Source organism: Haematobia irritans, chromosome 3, assembly GCF_050003625.1.
Source record: "Haematobia irritans isolate KBUSLIRL chromosome 3, ASM5000362v1, whole genome shotgun sequence".
Taxonomy (NCBI): domain Eukaryota; kingdom Metazoa; phylum Arthropoda; class Insecta; order Diptera; family Muscidae; genus Haematobia; species Haematobia irritans.
In genome coordinates this window covers 81001233-81016230 of record NC_134399.1, presented here as the reverse complement: position 1 = coordinate 81016230, position 14998 = coordinate 81001233, and the positions used below count along the sequence as shown (strand labels likewise).

At 30.7% G+C, this 14998-nt stretch overlaps 1 protein-coding gene across 4 annotated transcripts in view; it reads left to right on the top strand.

Annotated features, from left to right (window-relative positions):
- Positions 1-14998, top strand: part of LOC142228691 (uncharacterized) — a 64903-nt gene that overhangs the window by 26714 nt on the left and 23191 nt on the right. Inside the window, exon 3 of one of the 4 annotated variants that reach the window (XM_075299176.1) lies at positions 4970-5159. The exons of 1 other annotated variant lie outside the window; for it this stretch is intronic. In XM_075299176.1, the coding sequence (XP_075155291.1) occupies positions 4975-5159 (185 nt within the window). In that variant the 5' untranslated portion in view covers positions 4970-4974. Of the gene's footprint in view, positions 1-4969; positions 5160-13950; positions 14101-14165; positions 14267-14998 lie in introns of those variants that run through there. 2 more of the 4 variants (XM_075299180.1, XM_075299177.1) reach the window with 2 other exon arrangements.

Below are 14998 nucleotides of genomic sequence, written 5' to 3'. Positions count from 1 at the left end.
TTGCCGTATACATTGTATCGGATTGTATTCCACCAACAAATCGTTGCCAGTCAGCATAAACGGCAATTCATCTTTCTTCCTTGTCCTTTCTACGTTCCCTGGTTAGTCGAGAAAACATGTTTACTTTTCTGATGCCTTAAGAGGAATACTACTTGGATTTTACCTAGTTGCAAGAATGTTTGTCGTAGCCGTTGACGCTGTTTTTGGTGACAACACTCTGTAAATCGTGTTCCTGATTAATGTCACGTTTATCTGTACTACTTTTTTTGTGGCCTAGAGGCTCCTGGGAAGCAGCGAGTTAGTTGAAGCCTCAGCTAAGAGTTTGTTTTGGTCTGGAATTAACAACAGGAATTGTAAAGTTGACCTGAAAATTCCAATATACCTAAGGCTATTGGCGTTGGCCTGTGAGTGGAATGCCTTTGGGGTTGGGTTACAGACGTTACTGTGAACAGGAGAATGAACTCGAATGGAAACTATTGAATTCCTACTCAAAATCTTGGAAAGAATTTGTCCAATGATTATGCTCTTCATAGAAGGCTTTCTGCTTTTCATAGAAAAAGCCAATTATATCTTATTGCTTTGACTTCAGCTTAAAAATGTCGGCCAAAATGTTCTATAAAATAAGATTTTGACAAAATTCTCTATACACTCAAAAAAAGTGAACCCTATATATTTCACTAAAGCCGATTTAATTCTATTTTAGTTTATGGAATTATTACGTTTTAAGAAAGTTTCCATGACGTTAATAATTTTTTGCGTACTATAGTTAACCCTCTAATGCCCCAATTTTTTTTGCCAGCTGACTAAAAACTCAATGTTAACGATACAAAATCAAGAAAACGACACAAGAAAAATTTATACGGTAAAATTCAGTATATGCTGCAAAGCTTCTTGAACAGTTTTAACTAAATTTTCGTTTTATTTTACCCAGTTTTGTTGGCTTAAGGTGTGTTTTACTAAAGGCTTCCTCATATAACGAAGCCCGCCTAAAGGCGGGATTGGGTATTAGAGGGTTAATTTAACTAAAACAGATGAACAAATTATACACAGACGAAGCATAAAGATAAACTAAATTTGGGTCTCCAACAAAATAGTTCAGAATTTCATACAAATTTATTTTAATTTTACCAATAATCCTCGATCATAAACTTCGTATGGTACTAAAGACATTTTTGCAATTTTTAATTCCAATATTTTCCTTCAAACTTCAAATTTTTTTTAACAAGTGAAAAATGAATTATTTCTAATAAATTTTCTTGGATTTGTCGAAAATTATTTACTTAATTTTGTGAAATCGGCTCGCATCGGAATTTCTAATGCAGTTTAGTTTAAATTTTCTAAAATTAAGTAAAATTTTCTCTCCTGGTTGGTTTGTTTTTTTCAGTGTAGAAATAAAATGTTGACCAAATTTTCTATAGAAATAGAATTTTGACAACATTTTCTTTGAAAATAAAATTTAAACAAAATTTTCTTTGGAAATAAAATTTAAACAAAATTTTCTTTGGAAATAACATTTTGTCAAAATTTTCTTTAGAAATAAAATTTTTACAAAATTTTCTATAGAAATAACATTTTGCAAGAATTTTCCATAGAAATAAAATTTTGACAAAATTTTCTATAAAAATAAAAATTTGACAAAATATTCTATAGAGATAAAAAAAATCTATAAAATTAAAATGTTATCAACATTTTCTATAGAAATAAAATTTTGACAAAATTTTCTACATAAATAAAATTTTGACAAAATTATCTATAAAAATAAAAATTTGACAAAATATCCTAAAGGGTGATACGGTCAAAATTTGGTCAAGGGAAAACGCGTGTAAATCGTTGAAATCGTTTATTTAAAAAATCAAATTAAATTTCTTTTTCAAGTTCAATTAGTATAAAATTCAGGAAAAATATTCAGTTAGGCTTTCGCTTTTCCAAATCCGAATTGCCGGGCCTCACGCTTGACACCTGCCATCAGATTTTGTACAGCCACCTTGTCCACCTTCTTCGCCGCAGAAAGCCAGTTTGCCTTAAACTGCTGCTCGTCCTTAGCAGTTTTTTTGGTCTTCTTTAGGTTCCGCTCTTTCAGGTTCAGGTTTTTTAAAAATTAAAATGTCAAAATTTTCTATAGAAATAAAATTTTGAAAAAATTTTCTATAGAAATAAGATTTTTACTAAATTTTCTATAGAAATAAAATTTTGGTCAAATTTTCTTTAGAAATAAAATTTTTACAAAATTTTCTATAGAAATAAAATTTTCACAAAATTTTCTATAGAAATAAAATGTTCACAAAATTTTCTATAGAAATAAAATGTTCACAAATGTTTCTATAGGTTAGGTTAGGTGACAGCCCGATGTATCAGGCTCACTTAGACTATTCAGTCCATTGTGATACCACATTTGTGAACTTCTCTTTTATCACTGAGTGCTGCCCGATTCCATGTTCAGCTTAATGACAAGGGACCTCCTTTTTATAGCCGAGTCCGAAGGGCGTTTCACTTAGAGAAGCTTTTAAACCCTCAGAAATGCACCCAGAAAAAAGTGACCCCTTCTTTAAGTTAAAATGAACTCATTGTGAAGAAAGTTGAACTTCGTATAGCGCCAAAGACATTTTTATTTGTTTGAACGATGTGATTTTCGTAGAAATTAGGTATAATGCATTCCATATATTAGTTAACATTTTCCTATATTTATGTACCACTATACTACAGAATGAAAAAATTTAACAGATTTGAATTCATATATGGAATGATTTTAATGAAATTTTTTCATTCATTTCGACAAATCTTACACATTTGTGGTAAAACTTTTACTTCATAATTAGAACTGCTTACCTTCGCTTTTAAATACAATTTTATTTATTTCTATAAGCAATTTTATCTTCAATAAAATACATGTTTTATTAATATATTGAATATATTTATTAAGAATCAACAGCATCGAATCTCTTTGAAATATTAGTTTATTATTCCACTATTTCCAATTTCCGTGTGATATTATCAACTGTAAAACGCACTTTTTCTTCTTCTTGTACTTTTCACTTTTAATAAGTTGCTGCCTAACGATTTTGTCCTCCTTTTACAATTTCAATACCTACAAATATAAAAAATCATAAACCATTTTTGTTACAAAAGGTTAGCGTCACTGAATATTACCTGATAATTGAAGATTCCAAAATGAAGACAAATGAAAGGGTTGTTATTCTGCTGGTGTTTTCTTTCTTTATACACTATCACGAACATTGATAGATTTATTTAAAAAACGAAAATTTTTCTCACTAATTTAAATTAATAAATATTTTATATATTTTATTTGTTATTTATTATATTATTTTACAATATTATTTTTTAACAATCTTTCCGTATACCACAACAACGCGATTCCAACTAAAAAAACAACCCACGCGCAAACATATCGATTACACCCACGCGCAAACACATAGATTGCGATGACAGGTATCGATTACAGGTAGACAATAGAAATATAGGAAAATTTCCTATATTCTAACAAGTGTGTTTCCTTAAGTTTTGATTGGATTGCATACTTCTTAGTACGAATGAACTAAAATATTTTTCTATGCCAAGTGTTGTTCGTATGTATGAAAAACTATCTATTATAAAGGAAGTCGCAATTATCATTTTATAAGAAATTTTACTAATTTTGAGGAAACTTGGTTTTAGTTCGGTTTTTGTTTATTTTTACGAATGCTTTGTTATCGGTGAATAAAATTTTCTTGTTCAGTAGTAAATTCTTATACCCAGCGAAGAAAATAGTATGAGTTAAATTCCATGCCTTATTCTAGTTAATGAACTATTCCTAACTGCTTACAGTATAGGATTTTTTTACTGAAACGAGTAAATTTTATTATTTCTCACAAAAATTTACCTTAATGGAAATAAAATGGATAAACTATATTGATGAAAAATTTTTCCTTTAGTTTCGAAGGCACTTTTTTCTGGGTGTGTCAACAACATTATTAAAGTGGGATAATCCACCGCTGAAAAACTTTTTGGTGTTCGGTCGAAACAGGAATCGAACCCATGACCTTTCTATAGAAATAAAATAAAAAAGACTATCATAAACCTTTTTTCTGAAGGTTCGAGTGTGGTTCACTTTGGGTTTCCATGGGATTCCATGTTAAGCTCAATGACAAGGGACCTCCTTTTTATAGCCGAGTCCGAACGTTTCAAGTGTGGTTCACTTTGGGTTTAGTGAACTACCCGAATTTATTCTGATAATTGGTTGATAGTTTTGCTGCAATTAGAGGATGCTGATGAGGAATGTGGTAATTGCGAAACGTGCTTCTATCCAACCATCTTGCATTCTATAGGGCTTTGCCCAAATAAGTTTGACAAACATTCTTTTCCTCTGTTGGTTAAGCTACTCTTGTAGTTTATCAACGCAATGGTTTTAAAGCTGAGATCAAAACAATATTCTATAGAAATAAAATTTTGAAAAAATTTGCTTAAGAAATAAAATTTTGACACAATTTTTTTATAGAAATAAAATTTTGATAAAATTTTCTATAGAAATAAAATTGTTATTGTTGTTTTGATTTCAGCTTAAAACCATGCGTTGACTAAACTACAAGATTAGCTTAACGAATAGAAGGAAAGTATGTTTCTCAAATTTATTTTCAATTACTCTTTGTTTTTTGGAAAAAAATGTAACCAACATATATTTACAAAAATTTTATTGAATCTGGAAACCAAGTCAATAAAAAGTTTGATTTATTCAATTAATTTTCTAACCAATTAATGTATCAGTTAAAGGAATTAATGGAATCTATAGGTTTTTAAGTGCTCAGTGTTCACTTAATTACTTGATTGGATCGACTAATATTGTGGTGGTAGACAACAACGCATATGCTTATGTATGCTTCAGGTATAAATTTACACTCTTGATAGTGATAATAATTGCAAATTAAATGTTTATATTAAATAATTATTTCTTTTTATTTAAATTATAATTATTTAGTTACGATGGCATCACGTAATGGTAAAAAGACATCTGGCATGCGATTGCTTTGGATACCGGGCGGTCGCAAAAGTCATCCCAAGGGACGTTTCGATTCAACCAATAAGAAAATCTCCTACTCGACCAGACAGAAAAAGAGCGAAGTTTGGTCTTTGGGTGGCAGTAGAGCCCAGAGTGACTTGCTGCGAGCGTAAGTTTTCCATAAAATGTTTTTGTCTTTGTAGACTTGAATGGAACGGAATGTATGTAGTTGATCGATCCATATGCTTGTTAAAAGTAGTTTGTCTTGATTTCTCCCCCCTTGACATGATAATGTTCTCGCTCCACACAAAGATGGTGACTGGAAACGAAATATTAAGCACTACACTACATTTTCACACGCACCAACATTGAGCTTGCTCCGCACCACACATGCTCGTCATCATTACTCACACAACTCACATTCAAATCTCACTCCACCATATATTCATCATTCCAATTAATTTCTGAGATCATTGGAGATCTCATCCACACTCATTTCTACCACGCATTTCAATTAGATCGTGGTGGTGGTGGTGGTGGTGGCCTGTGGTCAGCACTCATAGATGATGATATGTTTTAAATCTCGTTGTTATGTACCATTTACTATATATCGTCATTAATATCCCACAACTTGGTGGTGTTTAATAACTACAACAAAATCCCCCTTCCTAACTAAAAAATTTGATCGAGATACTCAAGTCATTCAAGTCAATGTCATGATCTTTGTTTGATTGAGTGTGGGACCTTTTAGGTGACCTCTTAGCCACATTTATTCTGATGTAGGCCCTTACAATTGTTGTATTCATTACCAGGAATACAACACATTAAATAACCCAGCAAAAAAAAAGTAATGAAAATGTTCTTTTTGGATCCGGAAGTGGTGCAAAATTGACGCAGAAGCGATGAATTTAACATGGGCTTGTCATAGTCCTCCCTTTCACCAGCCGTTGCACTGAATTTGCATCACTTCTTTAGGTGTGATCCGAATTCAATGTTTTAGGTGTAAATAAAAAAATTCTCTGATATTTTATCAAATAAATAATTTTTTATAATTTTTAATGCATTCTAACATAACGCTTGTCGGAAACGTTTGACCTCAAATATTTTAAAAAATTCGCAATTTTTATACCCTCCACCATAGGATGGGGTATATTAACTTTGTCATTCCGTTTGTAACACATCGAAATATTGATCTAAGGCCCCACAAAGTATATATATTCTGGGTCGTGGTGAAATTCTGAGTCGATCTGAGCATGTCCGTCCGTCCGTCTGTTGAAATTACGCTAACTTCCGAACGAAACAAGCTATCGACTTTAAACTTGACACAAGTAGTTGTTATTGATGTAGGTCGGATGGTATTGCAAATGGGCCATATCGGTCCACTTTTACGTATAGCCCCCATATAAACTGGGGGTCCGTTTATAATTTGGTTTGCGAGACCTCTAAGAGAAGCAAATTTCATCCGATCCGGATGAAATTTGGTACATGGTGTTAGTATATGGTCTCTAACAACCATGCAAAAATTGGTTCACATCGGTCCATAATTATATATAGCCCCCATATAAACCGATCCCCCGATTTGTCTCGCGGTGCCTCTAAGAGAAGCAAATTTCATCCGATCCGGCTGAAATTTGGTACATGATGTTAGTATATGGTCTCTAATGACCATGCAAAAATTGGTCCATATCGGTCCATAATTATATATAGCCCCCATATAAACCGATCAGATTTGACCTCCGGAGCCTCTTGGAAGACCAAAATTCATCTGATTCAGTTGAAATTTGGTACGTGATGTTAATATATGTCCTCAAACACCCATGCAAAAATTGGTCGATATCGGTCCATAATTATATATAGGCCCCATATAAACCGATCCCCAGATTTGACCTCCGGAGCACTTTGGAAGAGCAAAATTCTTCCCATTCGGTTGAAATTTGGTACGTGATGTTAGTATATGGTATCCAACAACCATGCAGGAATTGGTTCCTATCCGTCCATAATTATATATACACCCTCAAAAAAAATCGCTTCTTTAACATATGTTCCAAACATATTTTGCAGGAAGCACATATATTATTGCATACTGCCGAAACATTAATATGTTTGTTTTATGTGAACATATTATATGTTTGGAAGCATTTTGAGCCAAAAATATTATATGCTTGGAAGAATTTTTCCCAAACACGATTGTGCATTCCCTAACATACTCGTAATTTTCACTTCCACGAAATTTTTTAGTTATTGGCACCTTTCTCTGTAATACAAATAATGTTGAAGAAATTATTCACTTTTATAATTTTTTTAAATTTTACCTTTCGCCTGCACGGAGAATCGAACCGAGGACCATACAGTTTGTAAGCCAACACACTATCCACTGGGCTACGTAGCTGTTATAGTCACCAGTAGATAATTATCGTTTTAAGTTACATTTATATAGCATAGTTTGCAGCGCCCACGAGCCCATGCAAACATAACATTATTTAACAGAAACATACATTTGTTTGCCACGTGGAGCAGTGGTTAGCATGTCTGCCTTGCATGCAAAGGGTCGTGGGTTCAATCCCTGCTCCGACCGAAATTTTTTTTTTTTTTTTTTTTTTTTAATTTACACATTTATATTTATACTATATTAATTTTTTTAAATGAAACATCGAAATGTGCGTTATTAAAGATTTATAGTCAGTAACAGTGCTTGATATAAACGAAATTGAATGATTTTTGGATAAAATATTATTTTTTATTGCAAAAATAACAATATTGTAATAAAAAACTGTTTTTGTACAAAACTTTAAAATTTGGAAGGAATTCAAAAACTAACAAAAGAAGAACGTGGAGTCGAGTATAAACATACATACATAATTTTATAATATAAACATAAATTTATTTAGGAGTGAACAGTTTTTTACTAGCATTTAACACCATCGCTCTAAAATTCCTTTTATTTTTCTTTAATAATTCATTTTAAAGAAAATAAACTTTTTAAATTGTTTTAGCTGTAAAAGTCGAACTTAATGCCCGCTTTTATATTTGATGGTATCCGTCAACTCCTCGTGGACTACTTTTTAATAAAGTGAAACTAAACTTTGTTTTTTTACATTTTACTGTGTAATTTTTCACTATTTCCTCCTTATTTCATTTTACCGTCCCAACTCTAAAAAGAGTATAGTGCCCTTTCGTTATTTTTATGAAGACCCCTGATTTCTTTTAACGAACCAAGAAAAAAATAATGCCAAAATGATAAACAAAACACATGTCCACACATACATAAAATGCTGCTCTCAAGGCGAAAACATAAGCTGTTTGTTTTTCAAATGTCTATTCTCTTGGTTCAGAATGTATATTCTCTTTATTCAAATTAAATAATATTTAGACTTAAACATATCAAATTTTTGGCCTTATCATAAAACAGTTTTCCGAAACAACATACAAGCGGTTTCACAGAAATTGTTCTCTTTTGACTCTTTTGCTGTGTTATATTGATATCTTTCGTCAACTCTCCCGGTTTCCATCTCTATTTCTCTCTATACTCTCTCTGTCGCTTTGAATAAAATATCACAACATATGTATGTTTAGTTGAAATTTGTAAATTTATATATGTTTGTATTCACACATATGATTTTTATGAAACATTCATGCCCCAAACATAATATATTCTAACATATTAACATAGATGTCCCAAACATTTAGTGTTAGTTTAGGAAAATTACATGTTCGCACTTAAATATATTGTGGTTTAAAATCGTGCCCGAAACACATTTTGTTTATATCGGAACATATGAAAAACATATTTTTCTAACAGTGTAGCTCCCATATAAACCGATCGGCAGATTTGACCTCCGGTGCCTTTTGGAGAAGCAAAATTCATCCGATCTGGTTGAAATTTGGTACGTGGTGGTAGTATATGATATTTAAAAACCATGCCAAAAGTGGTCCATATTAGTCCATAATCATTTATAGCCCCCATATAAACCGATCCCGAGATTTGGTTTTGGAGCCTCTTGGCGGAGCAAATTTCATCCGAGTGAGTTGAAATTTGTGGATGACAGTCTTTCGTAGAAGTTTCTACGCAATCCATGGTGGAGGGTACATAAGATTCGGACTGGCCGAACTTACGGCGGTATATACTTGTTTCAGATTGGATTTAGCATTTTATTCAACAAAATTTAAATGATTTGTACCATTTTATGAATTCTTATACTGTTTTTAACCTATTTGAAAGTTAAAACTGCCCATTAAAAGTATGAGAAAATCAAGTTATAAAAAAATTGAATTAAAAGAACTTCCTGGATAGTTAAAATAAAGAACATCATTGGGACTGGCCGAACTTACGGCGGTATATACTTGTTTCAGATTGGATTTAGCATTTTATTCAACAAAATTTAAATGATTTGTACCATTTTATGAATTCTTATACTGTTTTTAACCTATTTGAAAGTTAAAATTGCCCATTAAAAGTATGAGAAAATCAAGTTATAAAAAAATTGAATTAAAAGAACTTCCTGGATAGTTAAAATAAAGAACATCATTGGGAGTGCATCTTCTGGAAGTGCTTTTAAAGTTGTGCCTTTGGAAGAACTTCCAAATTTTTTTGCTGGGAAGCTCTATACGAGTACATCTAGAAGGTTATGTAGTATATGTACTATAAAAAAAAGACCTACTCGAAATCTACCAAATAAACAAGTCAGGCGGTACCCCAAAAATCACCAATTTAAATTAAAATTTCTCACAAAAATCCCCAATAATTTAATAATAAAAATTTTATAAATAATAATAATAAGAAAATAATAAAAATAAAGAAACAGCCTCTGTTGTAGAAAATCAATGATAATTTAAAAATTGAAAAAAAAAATATATATAACATTTTTGTAATACCAGCTTTTGCGGGCTGCAATAAGCTCAAATTTTCAAAACACAAAGCCAGGAGAGCGATGATTGCCTTCCAAATGCTCGAGAAATGAGAACGAGAGTTCGATCACTATGTATTTATGAACGAAAATTCTAAATACTTAAGTAAAAATAAATTTTGGACTAAAATTGCAACCTAGACTTTGATCACAGAAATGTGTTCAAAGACAGGCGAACATGGATTTATCGACTCAGGGGCACTTGTGCCAAAAATAATTACCAAAATTTGAAGAAAATTTTACCAAAAATCTACCACATTAACAAAAATCTTATTTTGAAGTTATTGTTATATATATCAAATTGTTATATATATCAAATTGTTGTGGTTAATAAAAAAAGATTTGATTTCGAAAGAAATTTTTCTATTGAATTTACAGAACATTTTGTCAATTTTTTTTCTGTAGAAAATTTTGTCAAAATTTTATTTCTATAGAAAATTTCGCCAAAATTTTATATCTATAGAAAATTTTGTCAAAATTTTATTTTTATAGAAAATTTTGTCAAAATTTTGATTCTGTAGAAAATTTTGTCAAAATTTTATTTCTATAGAAAATTTTGTCAACATTTTGTTTCTATAGAAAATTCTTGCAAAATGTTATTTCTATAGAAAATTTTGTCAAAATTTTATTTCTATAGAAAATTTTGTCAAAATTTTATTTCTATAGAAAAGTTTGTCAAAATTTTGTATCTATAGAAAATTTTGTCAAATTATTTTTCTATAGAAAATTTTTTTAATATTTTATTTCTATAGAAAATTTTGTTAAAATTTTATTTTATAGAAAATTTTGTCCAAATACTATTTCTATAGAAAATTTTGTCAAAATTTTATTTTTATAGTAAATTCTTGCAAAATGTTATTTCTATAGAAAAACTTTGAAACATTTAATTTCTATAGAATATTTTGTAAATATTTAATTTCTATAGAAAAACTTTGAAAAATTTTATTTCTATAGAAAATGTTGTCAAAATTTTATTTCTATACATAATATTGTCAATATTTTATTTCTATAGAAGATTTTGTCAAAATTTTGTTTCTATAGAAAATTTTGTTAAAGTTTTATTTCTATAGAAAATTTTGTTAAAATTTTATTTTATAGAAAATTATGTCCAAATATTAATTCTATAGAAAATTTTGTCAAAATTTTATTCCTTTAGTAAATTCTTGCAACATTTTATTTCTATAGAAACTTTGAAAAAGTTAATTTCTATAGAAAATGTTGTTTTGTTAAAATTTAATTTCTATAGAAAATTGTACCTCTTAATTGGAGAGGGACATTTTGCAAAATCTACCAAAACATCAAGAATTCTACCAATCTACAAAAAAATCTACCATTCTTTGTAGAGTTCTAGCAACTGTGGCAACCCTGCTCAACCTGTGGCAACCGTGCTGAGCATTACTTCCAAAGACACGATGTATCTAAATCGACTTCTTCTAGGTCTTACAAACATATGCACTAACTTATAATAGCCCGTTCACAGTGTGGCGCAGGGTATAAAAAAAATCATTTTGAAGAGTTTTTTTTATGATATCAAACATGTTTGCCACCAAACATCCACAAATGCCCTAAATGAAATGTTGCATCTTCCGACTGTTGATGGTGACAAAATCGACAAATTGTTGTTCAACGTAAAATCAAAAAGTTTACATTGATTTGAAATTTATTAAAAATCCCTCCAATGCGTTTCACAATAACTACTCACAATGTATTGATTGTCCTAGTAAACATGAAAAAAAGCAGACTGCAACTATAACCTAATATCATAAAAAGCCGGTAATATATTCAAAAAGCACGTCTATCTAAAAAAGAGTGTGAACATTTCGATAAACCATTTGTATAAGTCACAATAAAAGAACTATTTGCCTTTTTTATTTGTATTTAATTTCTGTTTTGTATGAAAGATTATTCCGTGGCTTTTTAAGCTATCATAAGTGCTTCATATACTATTTGCTCAATTGGTAGCCGCGCCTCAATGCACGCGAATATATTGTGACTGACTGAATCAAGTTTTAAAATGTGTGCTCATTATTCATTCATTTATGTAGTTCAGTTTAAATTGAATATAACAAGCAGACAATTTCCAAATAGCAATAATTCAAGTGCAAAATGATCATTTATATACAAAATGTAATGTTATCACTTTAGTGTATATATACACTGAAGAAAAAAAACAAAGATTTTGCCTAAATTTACTGATTCCTATATAAATTACTACAATTAATAATTTGTTAATAGGCGTAAAGTCATTCATTCTTTTATAAAAAAATGTTTTTATTTACGGCAATAATAAACATTTTGTAATAACCAAAAAGTTTTTGTTATTAAGTTTGAACTTTTCGTTTTTCAAACTTTTTTTGCTTGTATATAATAATATATAACAATAATTTTTTTTCTGTGTACTAGGTTGATGATCTTTTATATGTCATTCTCTTAACTCTCGTTTTGTAATTTTGATGAGTACACGAATTTGTATGGTATTTGTCAATATGTGTGAACGTGTATGACTGTGTGGTTGAACTTCTTTTAACTGCAGTATACAATTTTATCTAAATTAACCTACATTTATGCTAACACAGCAATTCCATTAAAATTGATGACTTAAAATCGAGAATTACAGTAAATGTTTATTGTTGTACTTTCTTCTGTTTGTTTGAGTCTACATATTTACGTTTGTCTGCTTGTTATAAGCGTTTATAATATTGTTGTTATTTTAGGTGCATATTTTTGTGTTGACAATCGGATGTCATTCACTTTAATTATGAGCCGTGTTCACGCATTTTCAAGCCCAACTTAAAGATAGTAATAGAGCAGGAGTGTTTGGAACAGTATTATATTCTTCTATATATATAGAGGGATATTCACGGAGTTGACATTTTCTTATAGTTTAAAAGAAACAAACCAATATATTTTATTTGTTAATTATGTGGAGGAGTAAACACATCTCATATAATAACAAAAATCATATAAGAAATTTGGTTAAAAACACTATCCTTTTTTATTATGAACAAAAATATGATACAAGAAAACAAAAACGACCGAACAAACCGACAATCGTCCTATAATTGAATTGTCTGTAACTTCTATAGAATAGAAATAAAATTTTCTATAGAAATAAAATTTTGACTAAATTTTCTGTAGAACTAAAATTTCTATAGAAATAAAATTTTGACAAAATTTTCTATATAAATAATATTTTGACAAAATAAAAATAACAGTTTTTTGTTTTGTAGTTTTTTAGTAAAATTTTCTCCAAGTTTTGGTAGAATTTTTATGGCTCGAGTGGCAACCGTGGTGGGCAGATTCCCATTAGTACCTCCAAATTGGCAGTGGCTGTGGTCCTCATAGCACATTGTCATAAAAATAAGTGCCTTTCTATTTATCCTATTAGTTTTCATGGTAGCTATGTGTAGCCACAAGTCTTATAACCGGAGTATACTCGTAAAGCCAATTAAAAAAGGAAGGTCGCATTATTGGGAAATAAAATCGTCGAACTCCTAATCCAACTTTTTCGGAAGTTGGATCTTCAATACAGATCTCTCTCTCTTATTCCTACTTGGAAATGCGAAAAAAGGCCTAACGGCCTCCTTACTTAGTTTTTCTTTAAAATCCCCGCCTATATAGTCCATGTGACATTTTATAGAAAATATTACAAATCATCCATCACTATAATTCAAGTTATATGTTTATAACTAACTTTGTCCACCAATACCGGTCTCATGTTTATTTGTTCATACCGGCCAAGCTGCTATATCAGATGTGAATTTTGCCACTTTGCGTTTTATATATGAGATACATTACCCTGCCAGCCAGCTTTGTATTGCACTAGCATATAGACAACAATCAATTGTTTAGAAATTACTTTGCAAATAAAAATAAACAATAATAACAACAAATACACAATGTACCCCTTCTCCAATATGACAACCAGTGATTTTTCCAAAGCTCTCAATTGCTCCAGCATTTCAATTTATAGCTTTGTAATAACAACTGTCCGCCCACCACACATCAGTACTGAACGGGCTTCATTGTGTATACATATGTAGAAAAGTTGATCGGTCTTTGCTATATTCCATTGACTTTAAAGATACAATTCTTGGTGAATGACAAGACCCGCCCGGGAGTTGTCGTTTGGAAAAAACTCCCTGAAATTATGTTCGTTGAACTAAAAGGACAGTGAATGGGCATTGTTCATCTTTATGTGATACTGTGAGCTGTGCCCTGTGCCCTGTTAATCGCCTTTACATATTCCCAAAGAAGCATTCATCATCCATCAATTGTCTTCAAACATGTTCAACATTCTTTTTATTTTCACCTATTTAATATCATTCATTTGCTGGCACTTCATTAAACAACCATGGCGTTTTAAGTGGAGGTGGTGTTGTATTTTAAAAATATTTTGCTAATAGTGACGAATCATTAGATAACAGAAACTAAGAGCGTGTTCATTGTACCTATGCTCATATTGAACTTAGTTCGCATATTTCAATCTCTCTTTCTCTTATCTAGTGATCTCTCCTAACAATAGTGTGTGAAATCACTTTCTAATGTATTTGTTGTGTGAGTACTTTGGTTAAAGTCAGGTGTTGGATAATTCACCTTTTCGATAAAATATGTTATCGATTACTGTTACCGTTTTTACAAACGTATATAGTACATACACCATCCGATTATTTTGTTTATTCACAAACTACTCAATTTGGAATGGTTTCTCATTGGAGAAAACCAAATTCGTTAACTGACCACTATTGTGCAAGCAAAGCAACATGTTTGTCGCAACCATTTTCTCGAAAATTATGAAACTGATTTCGACAACCATTTTATGTTCCATGTTTCCAGTCCAAAAATAGCATTTTTCTCTAGTAGGTGATCATATTCCTTTTCTCAAATTTTAGAATCATTTTAGATTTTTTCGAATTTGCTACCTTTGGCACGAATTATGGCCATCAAACAAAGTCACCACATGCTGCACGAAAGTGGCTCTGCGGTATATTGGCCCATTCCCGGCGAGATAATCGAATCTTTTGAATTTTTTAGTGCCAATACAAAAAACCCTACGCGCAAAGTCCTACGGATTGAGATCCACAGATTTTGGTGGCCATTGTGC